Source organism: Gossypium arboreum, chromosome 5 (genome assembly GCF_025698485.1).
Source record: "Gossypium arboreum isolate Shixiya-1 chromosome 5, ASM2569848v2, whole genome shotgun sequence".
Taxonomy (NCBI): Eukaryota; Viridiplantae; Streptophyta; class Magnoliopsida; order Malvales; family Malvaceae; genus Gossypium; species Gossypium arboreum.
The window spans coordinates 38,026,667-38,043,097 of NC_069074.1; the positions used below are offsets into that span (position 1 = coordinate 38,026,667).

The following is a 16,431-nucleotide window of genomic DNA, read 5'->3' on the forward strand; positions in this document are numbered from 1 at the left end:
AAGAGTTGGTTACCAGCTTTGTTTAAGTGTGCAAGTAATATCACCTAGTTCCAATGTAATAAGTGGAGTTATGTAGTGTTTAGGTGATGAATTTATTGTTTTTGACCAGCCAAAGTCTGGTATATGCAATGGCTTTGAGCCAAAGTTTCTTTTTGAATGAAATTATTAGATTTTCTTTCCATATGCTCCATCTTTCTTTGCCTTCGAAATTCTGTTCTTCATTCCTGGCAGTAGCTCAAAGCTTGAACTTCAAGCATTTTTCATTCATTCTTTATCCGGGTAAAATACGTTGCTGTTAAAGTTCAGATTGAAGTTCTTGCTTCATCCGGTTAAAGTATGTCTAACACCAACAATTGGTATCAAGAGCTCATTTCTTAGAGGACCTGTTTCATATTCAATATAAAACAAGATGGCTTCATCAAGCTTCTCACCAGCTACACCTCCAGTTTTCAATGGAGAAGGATATCACATTTGGGTAGTCAAGATGAGAACCTACCTCCAAGAATTTGATCTATGGGAGGTAGTTAACTCAGATGTTGAACCAGAACCATTGAGAGCAAATCCAACAGTGGCTCAAATGAAGCAGTACTCTGAAGAAAAAAGTAAAAAGCACAAGGCCATGTCATGCATTCAGAATTGTGTTTCTGATGTAATTTTTACTAAAATCATGGCTTGTGAAACACCAAAACAAGCCTAGGACAAACTTAAGGAGGAGTTCCAAGGTACTGAGAGGACAAGGCAGCAGCAGTTGTTGAATCTGAGAAGGGAGTTCGAGAACCTGAAGATGAAGGAAGAAGAAACTGTCAAGAAGTATTCTGACAGAATCATGGCTGTAATTAGCAGCATAAGGCTCCTTGGTGAGCAATTTGATGAGGCAAGGATTGTGGAGAAAGTGCTCTCTACCTTACCAGAAAGGTATTGTCGAGACCATTTTTAAAATCGAGTTTTGGAAAATGGGAATCGATTTTAAAAAATGAAAACGGGAGTCGCCACCAATCTTTTTAGGTGTGATTGGATCACCTTTAAAACATTTTGTTTTAAAATCATTAGTTTTGGTCTACGAAATAAAAGAACGGGTTCGGGAGTCGGTTACGTAAGAGGAAGGATTAGCACCCTCGTAACGGCCAAAAATTGGTACCTAATTAATTATCAAATGTCTTTAAGGTCGGAAATTTAAAAATTTTAAGATACAATCCTCTTTAAAATATCTTGATTTTGAAAATTGAGATTCACTTGTATCAAAACATTGACACTATGTTAACCTTTTGGAAATCCCTATCTCGAAACGACAAATCGCCACATCCAATAAGTTAGGATACAACGCTTTGAAATTCCAAGACAGTTGCTCGTATTTTGAAAATCTTAAAAACTTAGAAGGGTACTTGACTATTCAAACTCAACGAGAAAAGTTGCAACCCAATAAGTTAGGGCACTACTTTTCTCGAAGCTTCCAAATACTAAGCATTGCCTTTTTTATTTTTGAAAACTTTGAAGTCTCTTTTTAAAACCGATGCATGATGGAACATATTATCATTATAGAATATTGCAATAATAAGTGAATAAAACACGCTTTTAAACGATACAATGGCAATAATACAAAGATCATATACTATATACATACAGGTTTAAAATTACATAACATCATATATATAATGATACACATAGCATATATTGAAAATGAATAAGCAAAACATACAAACATACAAAGTAATAATTAAGAAATGATGCATGATATGCAATTTAATATATAAAAAAGGTATCAATGCACATGTTCATAAAATATAACATCAAATAATAATTAGAAAATAACATTTAATACATAAATGATATATATACAATAAAAATATATAAAAGAATAAAAATATAAAATAAAGTGAGTAATTGTTAACAAAATATACTTATAAAAAATGATATTTAATAATAATTTTAAAATAGTATTTAATATATAATATATAATAAAAAATTATAAAAGATTAATAATTATGTATAAAATAAAAATATATTGGTTTAGAAAAATAATGTATAAAATATCAAATATGTGAAAGGATTTATATTTATAATAGAATAATTATATAATATATACAAATATAAATTTAGAATAATATGAAATAAGTAATTAATGATGAAATATATGTATTATTATAATATCTTCAAAATGTGTAATAATAGAATATAAGTAAAGTAATTATTAACATAAAAATAAAAATAAGTGTATAATACAAGTTAAAACTTTTGATAATAATAATATAGATAAAAAAATATATAATAGTATAAAAAAATGACATAATAATATAAAATAAATATAATATATAATATGAAAATATATATGTAAAAATAATATATTATATATATAAATAATATGAATAATAAATAATAAAATAATTATATAATATATAATATAAGAATAAGATTAAAAATAAAAGCAGATAAAAATTTATATTTATATAATAACAATGAAATAAATATATAGGGTTAAACTTGAAGTTCAATAAAATTTCAGGGGCGAATTTTAAAAAAAATAAAACTGAATTAAGGTCCTAATTAAAACATGCATAAAACAAAAGGGACTCATTGGGCAAATCGCCCTATTCCCCAAAACGACAGCGTTTTAAATCGGGGTTTAAAATAGCTATTGCAGGGACTAAATCAAAACTGAAACAAAATATTAAAGCTAAATTATAAATAAAATAAAACATAATTGTAAACATAAAGAAAAATGGAAGGACCGGTTGAGTAATTAACCCAATCCTCAAAAACATGAGAATCCTCCCCGGGTAATCAAGTCAACGCGCGGATCCCGTGCCTAGAAACGACGTCGTTTTATGCTTATTGGATTAAGCCAAAACAGCGTCGTTTCATTTATGCTATATAAGTTAAACCTTTAGTTTTAAAATCATTTGTGACCCAAGTTTTAAAAAAAACTAAAATTCTCTTTGCAGAGGGGAAGAGAGAGACCCCGGCTCTGTCCTCCGGCCACTGGGTTGCATTCGTGCACGCGCTTCATGCGCCGCCTTTGATGCCGTCACGTACGGCGGTTAGGGTTTTCAAAACTCTATTTTTCGCAGCCAATCAAAAAGGTAACTCCATTTTCTTTTTGTTTCCTTTGATTATATTCTAAGATCGGCGCATTCACACCAGAAAATAAACATGTAAATGGAAAATAATAATAAAGTGATTCGATTACCTTAAAAAAACAAAGACTGTCTTTTATTTCTTCTGTTTTTTATGAATACAACCGTCTGTAACTCCCTATCTTTCTGTGTTTTTCTCTCTGTATATCTATGTGTGTCCTCTATTTACAAGTGAAAGAGAAGGCTTTGTAGCCTTAATCCTTTACATATTCTGGGAAAGAAATCTATGATTTCTTTCCATTTTCCTGTCCTCTGTACCTTAGACTGATATGCTATGATTTTCTTGCCCTTTCCTGCTCTGCTTTTTCGCGTATCTGCTGTTTGTTTCCTTTTCTTGCAGGTGACTCGCGATGATCTCGATGATTCAAGCGCTGCTGGCGCGATTTCGGGCCTGGATAGAGGGACGATCGGTGACCGGGGCACTGATGAGCATTGAAGACCCTTGGGACAGCGCATTAATGGCGGCCTCGATTTCGGGGACTGAACAGACGCTCCCCGAATTCTCTAGAACCTCTTGCGGCGCCACAATATTTAGGAAACCCTAGGGTTTCCTATTTACCTTAAGTCTTTTGGGCTTTTTGGGCTATTTCAGATTCGGGTTTAGGTATTTTGGGTTACGGGTGTAATAGGGCTTGCTGGGTAGTTTTGATTTTGGGCCTACTGTTTGGGCTTTATAACTTGGACTGTTTAATAAATAAATATTTATTTATTTATCTATTTTCATTTAGTCTTAAGGCCCGGTTAAATTTGGGCTATTACAGGTATGAGGCAAAAATTTCATCTCTTGAAGACTCAAGGGACCTAACCAGCATCTCTTTAACAGAGCTGATCAATGCTCTGTATGCACAAGAGCAAAGGAGGGCCAGCAGATCAGAGGAGCACCAAGAAGGTGCCTTTCAAGCCGAAGCCAAGTCTGCCTCGAGCACCTCTGCCTACAAAGGCAAGAATACCTAGTCAAACGAGCCTAAAGTAGATGGTGTAAGAAGCTATCCACCCTGTCCACACTGCAAAAGGGTAAGTCATCCGGGTAAAGTATGTTGGTTTAGGCCTGATGTGCAGTGCAGATTCTGCAAGAAGATGGGTCATATAGAAAGGGTTTGCAAAAACAAAGGCAGACTAAGATACAACCAACCCCAGCAGCCAAGAGCTGAAGCTCAAGTAGTAGAAGAAGACAATGACCAAGAAGAACAAGTTTTTGCAATTTCTTACTCAGCTGCAAAAGGAAAAGCCACAAATGGATGGTTCATAGACAGTGGTTGCACAAACCACATGACCCCTGATGCTGACAATTTTAAGTCAATTGACAGAAGCTTCAAAACAAATGTGAAGGTCGGAAATGGACACTTCATAAAAGTTGAAGGCAAAGGAGATATGCTGATAAACACTCCTACAGGTACTAAACTTGTTACAAATGTCTTGTTAGTGCTTGAAATTGATAGAAATTTGCTTAGCATTGCTCAACTATTTGAGAAGGGCTATTCAGTTGTATTCAAAGGCAAAGAATGCCTAATTAGTGATCCTAGTGGATCCAAGCTCATGATAGTAGCTATGATAGAAAACAGTTTTATTGTGGACTGGAATAAGAGTTCAGATAGTGCCTACACAGCTGCTGCAAATGAATCCAAGTTGTGTCACAAGAGGCTTAGCCATGACAACTACATGTCAATGGCTCAACTAACCAAAGAAGATTTGGTTGAAAATTTCACTAATTCAGTTGAGAAAGAAAGGAAACTTTTGACACTCAAAGAGGTGCATGATATGCATGGGAACCAATCATCTCCTCAGATAAAAGAATTAAAGGCACATGTAACTAGCTTGGAACTTGAGTTGAAATCATTGCAGGTAACTAACAGAGATATGGCGGAGTAGTTAGAGAACAAAGCAAGTGAAACAGAAAAACTAGGAGAACAAAATATAGGACTTCAATCCCGCATTTCAGAACTCAAAATAATGTTAGAAAAGAGAGAAAAAGAAATTTTTATTCTCACGAAGAAACTTGAGGATGATAGCAGTGAATCATTGTCTGGTGTGAAGAACTTGACTACCCAGGAACATAATCTGCTATCAGAGAAGGAAACGTTGCAAGTTGAGAAGGTTCTGTTGAAAGAAAATTTTGCATTTGAAAGTGATGAAGCATCAAATCAAGTACAGAGGTTAATGGATGAGCCAAACACATTACAGCAGCAGCTGGAATCTCTTCATATCCAGAAGGAAAAATTGGAATTGCAGTTTGAGAGAAAGAAACAAAAGTCATCCGAAAGATTGAATGAAATGGAGAATCAAAAATTGGAGTTGAAGCAAATGGTCGAAGACCTTCAAAGAGATTTGGAAGCAAAAGGAGATGAGAAAAATGATTTAGTGAACCAAATCATCAGAGAATGCTTAATGAACAAGAGTTTGTAGCATGCAAGCCAAGGAGGAGTGTTGGAAATTGGCCTGCATGCAGCATGTGAATTTCCAACATGTCAAGAAGCAGCCCGAGCCATGCATGCAACTGTGAAGGAAAGAGATCAAACTGTTGTATTATTACCGGATGAAGTATGCATCTTGAACCAGAAAAGTTGGCCTCCATGCAGCTCATGCAGATTCATGCACACAAGAATTCATGCACATAAGTTGTCCGGGTAAAGTACGTGTAAGAATCCATGCACATAAGTTTCCCGGGTAAAATACATGCAACATGAGATGTTAATACCATTGTTTCATCTCAGTTTCATTTTGTTACCTTTTAACAATGTTTTTGTAATTTAGTTCATTTTGAATTATGTTTGGATGACAAGTTGATGTAACTTGATGGTCAAAGAGCTGGTTACCAGCTTTGTTTAAATGTGCAAGTAATATCACCTAGCTCCAATGTAATAAGTGGAGTTAGGTAGTGTTTAGGTGATGAATTTATTGTTTTTGACCAGCCAAAGTCTGGTATATGTAATGGCTTTGAGCCAAAGTTTCTTTTTGAATGAAATTATTAGATTTTCTTTCCATATGCTCCATCTTTTTTTGCCTTCAAAATTCTGTTCTTCATTCCTGGCAGTAGCTCAAAGCTTGAACTCCAAGCATTTTTCCTTCATTCTTTATCCGGGTAAAATACGTTGCTGTTAAAGTCCAGATTGAAGTTCTTACTTCATCCGGTTAAAGTGTGTCTAACACCAACAGACCTCTATTATTTTGATGATAATTGTTTCGCGAATAAAATAGTTCAAGGCTTGAATAGTATTAGTTCAAGTTCTGTTCATGACCAAATTATGCTTTGGCATCATAGATTAGGACATCCTAATTTTTCCTATTTAAAATGCTTGTTTCCAATTTTTTTTTTTAATTTTGATTTATTCTTCTTTTCAATGTGAGAGTTGCATTTTATCTAAAGGTCATCATGAAACTTATCTTACAAAACCATATTGTACATCAAAACTAATTTACCTAATTCATAGTGATGTGTGGAGACCTTCCAAGGTTACCACCATGTTTGGAAAAAAATGATTTATTACTTTTATTGATGATCAAACATAGATGCCTACTTGATGCATGAAAAATTAAAAGTAAAGAATGTGTGTCAAGAATTTTATAAAATGGTTGAAAATCAATTTCAGTAAAAAATCAACATCCTTCGTTCTAATAATGGAACTGAATATTTCAATGATCTTTTGGGAAATTTTTTAAAAGAAAAAGGTATTTTACATCAATCTATTTGTCGTGATACTCCTCAATAGAATGGAATTGCAGAAAGGGAAATTAAACATTTACTTGAAGTGGCTCATGCCATTATGTTTTCTATGCAAGTTCCAAAATATTTGTGGTGAAAAGCTATTTTGACTGCACCATATCTTATCAATAAGTTGTCTACTTGTGTTCTGAAATATGTCATACATGTAGATCATTTTAAAAGGATTTTTCCTGAGTGTAGAATTTATTCAGATTTGCCATTAAATATTTCTGGGTGTGTTGTTTTTGTTCACATGCCTAACAAGTTCTAAACTTTATCCGGGAGCGAAAAAATGTGTTTTCATTGTGTATGCTTCAAACAAAAAAAGATTATAAGTGTTACAATCCAATAACTAAAACCTTTTTTGTAAGCATAAATGTCACATTTTTTCGAAAACCAACCTTATTTTCCTACAAAATTATTGCAAGGGCAGCAAGGAAGAGAAGTGAAAATTTTTGGGGAAAATTCTCCATTCTTGTCAAATCATGTTTGTAATGATTTATCATCATTTCTAGAAAAAAGTTGCTAAAGATGTTAGGCATAAGGAACATCCTAATCTGTTACATGAGTCACGAATAAGGGGAGAAATACTATAAAAGGACAAATTCAATCCTAAACATGAGCTCTTGATTTATTCACAAAAAAAAACTCAAAAAAAAAGGTAATGAGTTGCCGGTCACTCTAACAAAAAACCATTCAAAATCCTTAAGGAAAAGTTCTACACCTGATTCTGGTAATCTCGATCCTATTTTGATTTTTCCACTTTTTCTTTTTTGTTTCTGTCTCTAATTCTGATTCATCTCTTTCCAACAAACCTTTTGATTTTGACATCAAAAACGGAACTCGAACATGTACCTAACATCCTATTAGTAAATATTTATCCTATCATAGGCTTTCAACTTGTCATAGAGCATTTGGTAGTAAATTGTCTAACGTGTTTGTTCCAAGAACTATCCAGGAGGTTTTAGATGATCCAAATTGGAAGTTAGCAATTATGGAGGAAATGTATGCTTTGAAGAAGAACAATACTTGGGAGATAGTAAATTTACCCAAAGATAAACAAACTATGGGATGTAAATGGTATTCAACGTGAAATGCAATGTTGATGGAAATATATAAAGGTATAAGGCAAGTGTCGTTGCTAAAGGGTTCACTCAAACCTTTGGCATTGATTATCAAGAAACCTTTGCTCTCGTTGCGAAACTCAATTCAATTCAAATTTTATTTTCCTTGGCTGTGAATCAAAATTGGCCCTTACACTAGTTGGATATTAAGAATGCTTTTCTAAATGAGGATTTTGAAGAAAGAAGTCTACATGAGTTTACCTCCAGGTTTTGATAAAGGGTTAGGAGAAAGTAAGGTTCGTAAGTTAAGAAAGTCTTTATATGGACTCAAACAGTCACCTAAAACTTGGTTTGAACGATTTGAAAGGACGGTAAAAGCTCTTGGTTATTGTCAAACTCAAGCAGATCATACCATGTTTTACAAGCATTCAAATATAGGAAAAATAGTTATTTCAATTATGTGATGACATAATATTGACAGGTGATGATCATATTGAACTAGAAAAGTTAAAGAAAAGATTGGCTAAACAATTTGAGATAAAAGAACTGGGAGCACTGAAATATTTTCTTGGGATAGAATTCTCTCTATCTAAATAAGGTAATTTTTTTTCTGAAAGAAAATATATTTTGGACTTGCTTAAGGAGACAAGTTTGCTTGGATGTAAATCGACTGAAACCCCATTTGAACCCAACCTGAAATTAGAGCATGCTGAAGGTGAAAATGTGGTGAATGTTAACAAGTTTCAAAGACTTGTTGAGAGGCTACTTTACTTATCCCATACACGTCTAGATATTACATTTGTTGTAAGTAAGTTAGTTCATGCATTCACCAAGACAATATCATTTTGAAGCTATATATAGAATTCTAAGATATATAAAGGGGACTCCTGGTAAAGGGCTGTTGTTTAAAAAGTATGAACATTTGCTGGTTGAAGTCTACACTGATGTAGATTGGGCTAGAAGCACTATTTATCAAAAGTTTACATCAGGTTATTATACTTTCGTTGGAGGAAATTTAGTCACTTGGAGAAGTAAAAAGCAAAATATGGTAGCTAAAAGTAGTGCTGAAGGCGAACTTAGAATAATTGCCCATGGTATTTGTGAAGTTTTGTGCATTAAAAGGCTAATGAAAGATTTAAGAGTTTCATGTTTTTAGCCCATAAAAGTCTATTGTGATGACAAGGCTACAATTGCAATTGCAATTGCTCACAACCCTATTCTTCATGATCGAACGAAACATGTAAAATTGATAAGCATTTTATCAAAGAAAAAATTGAAAGGGACTGATTTGTATGTCATATGTACCAACCACTGAACAAATTGCATACATACTTACAAGAAGTTTGATCATTTAATTGGCAAGTTGGTAATGGAAAATATTTTTCAACCTGCTTGAGAGGGAGTGTTGAAAAGAAAAGTAGATTAATTCAAAATATGCTAGCTGTAAGATTATTGAAATTATAGAATAATCAACTTGTATAGAATAGGAAATGATTAATTTACTCCTAGACTGATGGGCTGCTATCACCTATAGGTGTTGTATCACTATTGTAAAAATATAAGAAATAATATTCTTTTCTTATTTCCCTTCTAGTTTCTATAATACCGTCTCCTCACCTTACCAAAAGAATCTTCTACATTCCCTAAACAAGACTCAAAAAAAAAAAGAAAAAAAAAAGAGAAATACTCTGGCCAATCCCCTCTTATTCTTACGGTATGAATATTTAAGGCTAGAAATGAATAAGCAAATTTTTTTTTTAAGAAGTCATACGGTGAAATGTTAAGTAATTAAATCATTTTTACTTTATAAGAGGAAAATATGATTTAGATTTCAAATGCTGATATAGATGCACAATAACCACCTATCTGACACAACCAAAATCTTGACTTACATGATTAATGAGTTGGGGAGGAAAATAATGGAAAAAGAAAAGAAAAGAGTGAAGAAATAGATTAAACTGGGACTTTATACAATTCCGGAAAAATGCACAATGCTCTCAATCAAGAAGTATATATATGTTGTTCTTCCTAATATGATTGTTTTTAAAGTTTTGCACAATCATGCTTCAAACATTGAATATCTTAAAAGAGTCCACCACAGTGAGTAGTCTCTCTTTCATCTTATCCCACCTTCTCTCATTTGCTCCGGTTGTCAATGTATAAAATTTACCTGAGAAAACATGTCATAAAAGAAGACAAGAGAACATTATGCAATCGATTGATTGTTCATAGGAAAATGATGGAATAAACAAAAGTATGAAAATGATGTACAAAGATCAAGACTTCATTTACTCTCGTGGACACAAATTCACTCGGGCATTTGACAATCCCAGATTCCAAATCTCTAGCTCTAATGGATTGAAAGTAGTCGTAGTCTCTTATGTTTTACCATTTTTGTTTCTTTGGTACCAAAGAAGTTGTGGTTTGGGATAAAAAGGATTGCAGATGCTGGCATTCGAATATCAAAATTGTTTTTAAACATCGTTTCTTAAAATGCCTACTTGAATCAATTAAGCTAGTCTCAGGGTTACAAGTCTATAATTTGAAGCCATGGATGGGTGGCACATGATAAGATTCAAACCCAAAACCAGCTAAATACTAACTCCTATAAATAACTGCATAAACTAAATGAGCTAAGTTCTAGACTTAATGAACAAAGAGTACTTTCCATGTGCTTAAAGTATTCATATAAAATTACGAACTTTTATTTTTTATTTTTTGCCAATGAGAACAAATTAAACAATAAGACAATTTATGGATGCTATAAGCAAATTTCATAACTATGATATGTTACTCAGACTTAGGTGTGAGTGTGGGTTAGAAGTATGTGTCAAACAAGTGTTTGTCAATTTTATCTAAGCCTTTGGAGGAAAATATCCTCGTAACCGTGTCCAAAATTGTATCCAACACAACTGTTGGAAACGATATTTTAAGAAAAATGAAGAGATGGAATAACATAGTAACCATGCATATATATAGAACATACATACCATTTCCAATAGAAACTGCAGTGAGAGCATGCCGAGTGTAGTTTGGAGCTTGAGTGACAAACTCGAATGTATAATAAGTTTTTCCATCTACATCATGCTGTAAGATATGTACAAAACACGTCAGTCCATAATGTTTTCATACAAATTCTAATTTGTCAAACAGAATATTAATATCTATATGACTACGGTCAATGCTGCTTGGGCTTGGGTGTGAGTGTTGGATACAAGTATGTGTGAAACTAGTGGGCTCAGCTTTACCTAAGTTTATCTATGTATTTTGAGAAGAGATTATATGAAACTGTGATTCCACGTCATCCTCATTCATTTTCTAATAGAAGAATGACAAATCAGATTTTCTTCTTATTTTCAACTTTTTTCTCTTGAAAAAATTCAAATCCAACTAAAAAAGCTGAAAATAAAGAGGAAAAATCTGATTTGTCATTATTCTATTGGAAAGGGATAAGGATGACGTGGAATCACAGTTTCATACAATCCCTTCTCACTTCTCATGTATTTTAGAGAAAAGATTGTATGAAACAGTGACGCCACGTCATCTGTATCCCATCCCAATAGTTTTATGCCACATCAGTATTTTTATCTTGAATTTCAATATTTTATTCTGAATTTTAGTATTTTAATTTGGATTTGATTTTTTTCAGGATAAAATTCTGAAATTCAGGATAAGAGTACTGATGTGGCATAAAATTATTGGAAATGGATACAGATGACGTGGCGTCACTGTTTCATACAATCCTTTCCCTGTATTTTAAGGGTGTTGGATGATCATATCCTCGTAGCTATGTCCAAAAATATATAATACAGATATTTCAAGAAAAATGAAGAGTTAGAGTAACATAAATTAGGAGAGTATTTGACATTCAAAAGCTGAAAGTCTATTTAGCAATTCCATATACTATAAATGATACGAATGGATCAGCTAATTAGACAGAACATTAATTCATTACATGAAAATAACTATAAGATGACACAACATGAACACATCAATCCATTCAAATCTTATGTTTTGTCAAAGTTTATATCGATGCATCAAACATGATTGTAAAATGTGAAAATAACATGAGCACATCATAAATACGCTTATTGTTAAACCATCTTAATATGATCGACACCTAAACATGCAGGTCCAAACAACATATCATAACAATCCCTGGAACACTACAAGAGGGTAATTAGATGAACTAGTTGAGAAACTTGTCCAGATAAAAGTAGGGCTGCATTCCAGGAAAATATAAACACTATCATAGGATGTGTTTTCATGTATGAGGCCTTGTATCCATGTCTGGATATGCATCGTCAGAACCAAGTGTTGAACATGAATACTTTAAAGAATGAAGAATCAGAGCAATATAGTCAAAAATAATAAAGGCAGTACAATAAAATAAAGGGTAACAAATCCATCTTTGAATCAAGCAAAAATGCAGGAAACAAACCTCTCCTGCCTGAATTAGCTTTGTTTTCTGAGTTGGAGGAGCCAAAACTTTCTTGATTAGTGTTTCAGCAACCTGTGAGAATTTATCGTGAGAACTAAGATCTCACTCTTTTTTTTTATGTTCTCAATATGATGATATATAATATAGACAATCCATGGCAAACCTCTTGTGGAGATCCGAAATCTCGAATATCTTGTTTGCTGGTTGGTATCATATTCACACTAACGCTTTCTAATGGCTCAATAACATCTTTGAACACCTTGTCTTGACCTTCAATAACTACTTCCTACACACTTGCAAGTGAGACTAGTTACTATCAATTCTAATTTTCATTAAATTGAATCCGTAAATTACTATGTTACTCTAAATCGGAGACACAACTGTTTATAATACTCACTCTCGAATCTGAGTACCATAGAATAGAGGTAATTAAATGCACAAAGTTTACCTGCCACCCAAATGGATAGAGAAATGTGTATCCATCTTTCTTGTCAGTGACTGGAAGAAATCCCTTCTTAGTTTCTGCAGCAACTGAACCATATGAATGTGTCCTCTTAGCATATCAGGAAATTTTATTCAAAGAAGCAAGTTGACTTGATTTTAATTAGATCCAAAAACATTGGATGGGATAATAACATTGGATCTAATACACATACATGCAATAGGAGTTCGGTCGACAATTGAAACCAAAGGAGCAGTGATGCCAACAGCAATCATTCGGCGTCTCCCACAACTATCTGAAAATTAAGAAAAGAAAAAAGAAATACAATATAAGCATTAATATATATAGAAAAAAATAATAAAGAAATGCTGTATAAAATCTCCACAAATACCTCTAATCCCTATGCCAGAATTTACAATTACTGGATTAAGAAAAATAAATTAAAAGAAGAAGAAGAAGAAGAAATTAAATTCACCTTGAAACTGAGAAGAGCTAGAAGAAGCAGCAGGTGGAGATGATAAATGTTCACCCCGGACATGAAGAGAAACACTTGTTTTACAGCAAAGAAATGCTCCATGAGAAAGCTTCTGCAACCCTCTCTGTTTAACGAATGGAAGGAGCAAAATCCAATCATAAAGAAAAAAAATAGAAAAGACCCAAAGCTGTAGAACAAAATAGACTGCCAATGTTGATGAGAAAAGAAACCTGGGGAGAGGAATTAGTGAACAATGTATGATGAAGGGATGGCATAGAATTCTGCAAAGCTGCCATTGTTTAATATTTTGTGTTTCAGTTCATATGAACTAGTGAAGAAAAAAAAAGTAGAAATCTTCATTGATGGTTCTGTGGTGGAGATTTGTTCATCTTTGGTTGTTATCCATTGAGAAAGCGTGCAAGTGGCTTTTCATGTCACACGTATATAAGCCCTTTTGAAGTCTACTAGATTTTGGTTTGTTGGATTTGGATTCGACTCACCTTCTCTCTTATTAATTTTCTTTTCATTTTAAGATATCTTGCTAAGTTGTAACCATTTTCTGTACAAAAAATTTTCAGACTTGAGCTTCCTTGCACCGTAAACTTGATATTAGAAATAGCTTTGAGGATAAGATTAGTTATTTTAATAATTGAGATTAAAATTAATGATGTGATATGCGTTTAAATATAAAATTAAAAAGATAGTAAAATTAAAATTTAAATAATTATTAAAGATATTAAATTAAAATGTGAATATATTAAAATACTTAAAATTTATTAAAATTATATTTATGTTAAAGAATGATTCATAATATCAAAATTCTATTATTACTTTATTAAAATATATTATGGAAAATATTTAAGTGGTTTTTGGGATTGTTATAATTTTATTAGCTGGGAGGGAGGTTTAAAGTAAATCGGCCCTTCACTAGAAAATATTCAAGCCGCGAGACATTGATGGTGTGAATTGTTTCCCAAATGTGACTTGGTTAGCATAAAGGGGTATATACCCGTTAGGGTGAGTTGGGATTAAAAGGAGTCCTTGGTGCTTAAAATTGAAAATAGTAAATTAATTTGATATTTTATAAGCACTTAATTAACATTCTTAAAATATATTAACGTGTACTTGATAATTAATAGCATGGTAATACGTGGCAATATTTCATTTTAGGCGTTTAAATTTTTATTCATTTTAGAATAGCTTTTAGTATTTATATGTATATATATATATTATTTTTATAACATATCAGATTTTTTATATTTTATTATTATTTTGAAATTTAAAACATATAAAATCTAAAAAATTAAAATTTATAAATTTACAAAAATATTAAAAATATTTTTGGCACTAGAATGAATATGGATACAGTTTATCTAAATACATTTGCATATGGACAACCGAATGCATTCTAGACATGTTTTTTGAGTAATTTTATTTATTTTAATATTTCATATTATGAACATATTTTTATATTATTAAATTAAAATAAATAAAATCTGATATTTTATAATATTTTACATTTTATACATTTTTATATTTTTATTTTATATAAATTATATATATTTTTATATATTTGGAAAAATATATTTTATAAAATCTAATATATTTTTATTTTTATAAATTTTATGTGAAATAATATATTTTATAAACATAAGATGTTATATATGTTTTAATTTCATAATGATATACAAATATAATATTTTATGAAAATAAAAATATATACAAGTACTCAAAAACATGTTTGAAATGAATTTAGACAACTTATTGTCTAGGTTCATTCTAGTGTGAAAAATATTTCTAATATTTTTACAAGTTTATATATATTTAGTTTTTTTAGATTTTATATATTGTAAATATCAAAATAATAATATAAAAATATAATATGTAATGGAAAGTTAAAATATATAAAAATATTAAAAGAATTATGTCTAGAATGAAATTTGACAAATGTTTGTCCATATGTGAATGAACCTAGACAATCAATTGTCCAACTTTATTCCCCATATGTAAAAATATAATTTATTTTATAAATTTTAAATATTTTATTTTCTCAAGTGTCAAAATGTGAGGCTACCACGAATCACCATGTTATTGGTTATTAACGCCACATGAGCGTATTTTAATCATGTTAATCAGATACCTAAAAAAAGTACCAGGTTGGGTTGTGGTTTCTAAGTTTAAGTATCAATTAGGTCCATAAAGAAAATGTATAAAGTGGGTACAAGTTGCTAACTTCAAGTACCTCCATATATATACTATTATTTAAACCCATGACTGAGTTGATGTCACGAGTCAACCAGGCACTAATTGGTTAGGAAATTACATGAATGTCATTCTTTAATTAAAATAAGTAATATTATTCGAGGATATTTTAGTATTTTTAACTTTTAAAAAAAATATGCATCTGATAAGATTTGAACCTCATGATAATAGTTTTAGTAAAAATTTGAATTTACCACTCAATTAAAGCTTTATTTTAATATTTTAATATATTTTAATCTTATTATACACACTATATTATTTCAATCAGTTGTATATATTAATAATATATTTGATTGAGTTGGTGTAACTAGTTAACTCGATACCAACTCAAGATTGATGACAACATTATGATAAACAAATTAATCTAATTTTTTCTTTTTAATAACGTAAATATTTAATATTTTATTATTAATTTGTTTCAAACCACACATTTCATTATTTATTATATGTTATTTTCAAACACACATTTATGTTCTAAATTTATGATTTCCACACGCATATGCGTGTGATAGAAACTCTAGTATATATTAACATTTTCTTTAAACTACACAAATGATTTAAGTTTAGGTGTTTGCTATCTAAATATAAAAAATTACATTATGATAATTCACGTTACCAAATTGCAACATTTTAATAATTCTTTCATTAATTTTCGTTATTCTTTAAAAATATGAAAACATGGTATGTAGCATAAGGATTAATAATTAATTTAACTCTTAAACTATAGCTAAAATTTTAGTTTGATATAATTAAGTATCAACTCAATTGAAAAATAATTAAAATAAATTATATTTTTAAAATAAATTATATGATTACAATTGTTTTTTTGTATTTATATATAAATAAATGAAAACATACACAAAATGATATTTAAACTTATGACACTATTATTTATAAAAATTTAAGTTTACTATTT

The 16,431-nt window shown here is 31.2% G+C and overlaps 2 protein-coding genes and 1 long non-coding RNA gene across 3 annotated transcripts; 2 read left to right on the forward strand and 1 right to left on the reverse strand.

Annotated features, from left to right (window-relative positions):
* Positions 1-409: 409 nt before the first annotated feature.
* Positions 410-937, forward strand: LOC108451282 (uncharacterized). Its single transcript, XM_017748987.1, has 2 exons — positions 410-649; positions 698-937. The coding sequence occupies exons 1-2, from the start codon at positions 410-412 to the stop codon at positions 935-937; spliced, it is 480 nt and encodes a 159-aa protein (XP_017604476.1).
* Positions 938-2,900: 1,963 nt separating this feature from the next.
* LOC128293278 (uncharacterized) lies at positions 2,901-3,840 on the forward strand. Its single transcript, XR_008283435.1, has 2 exons — positions 2,901-3,077; positions 3,472-3,840. It is a non-coding gene; the product is annotated as an uncharacterized LOC128293278 (long non-coding RNA).
* A 6,004-nt stretch (positions 3,841-9,844) lies between these two features.
* LOC108450474 (psbP-like protein 1, chloroplastic) lies at positions 9,845-13,690 on the reverse strand. The gene is made up of 8 exons (XM_017748115.2): positions 13,484-13,690; positions 13,254-13,377; positions 12,993-13,073; positions 12,785-12,867; positions 12,500-12,622; positions 12,337-12,408; positions 10,886-10,982; positions 9,845-10,065 (listed from the first exon to the last, which is right to left on the reverse strand). The coding sequence occupies exons 1-8, from the start codon at positions 13,547-13,549 to the stop codon at positions 9,962-9,964; spliced, it is 750 nt and encodes a 249-aa protein (XP_017603604.1). The 5' UTR covers positions 13,550-13,690; the 3' UTR covers positions 9,845-9,961.
* Between the last annotated feature and the right edge of the window lie 2,741 nt (positions 13,691-16,431).

Bases quoted from the DNA above. Each gene is read 5' to 3' on its own strand.
- LOC108451282 (XM_017748987.1), top strand. From the start codon at position 410: ATGGCTTCATCAAGCTTCTCACCAGCTACACCTCCAGTTTTCAATGGA. The intron at 650-697 runs GTAATTTTTACT...AAACAAGCCTAG, and splicing joins TTCAGAATTGTGTTTCTGAT to GACAAACTTAAGGAGGAGTT.
- LOC108450474 (XM_017748115.2), bottom strand. From the start codon at position 13,549: ATGGCAGCTTTGCAGAATTCTATGCCATCCCTTCATCATACATTGTTC. The intron at 13,378-13,483 runs GTTTCTTTTCTC...TTCGTTAAACAG, and splicing joins TCACTAATTCCTCTCCCCAG to AGAGGGTTGCAGAAGCTTTC. The intron at 10,983-12,336 runs GTTTGTTTCCTG...CATATCTTACAG, and splicing joins AGCTAATTCAGGCAGGAGAG to CATGATGTAGATGGAAAAAC.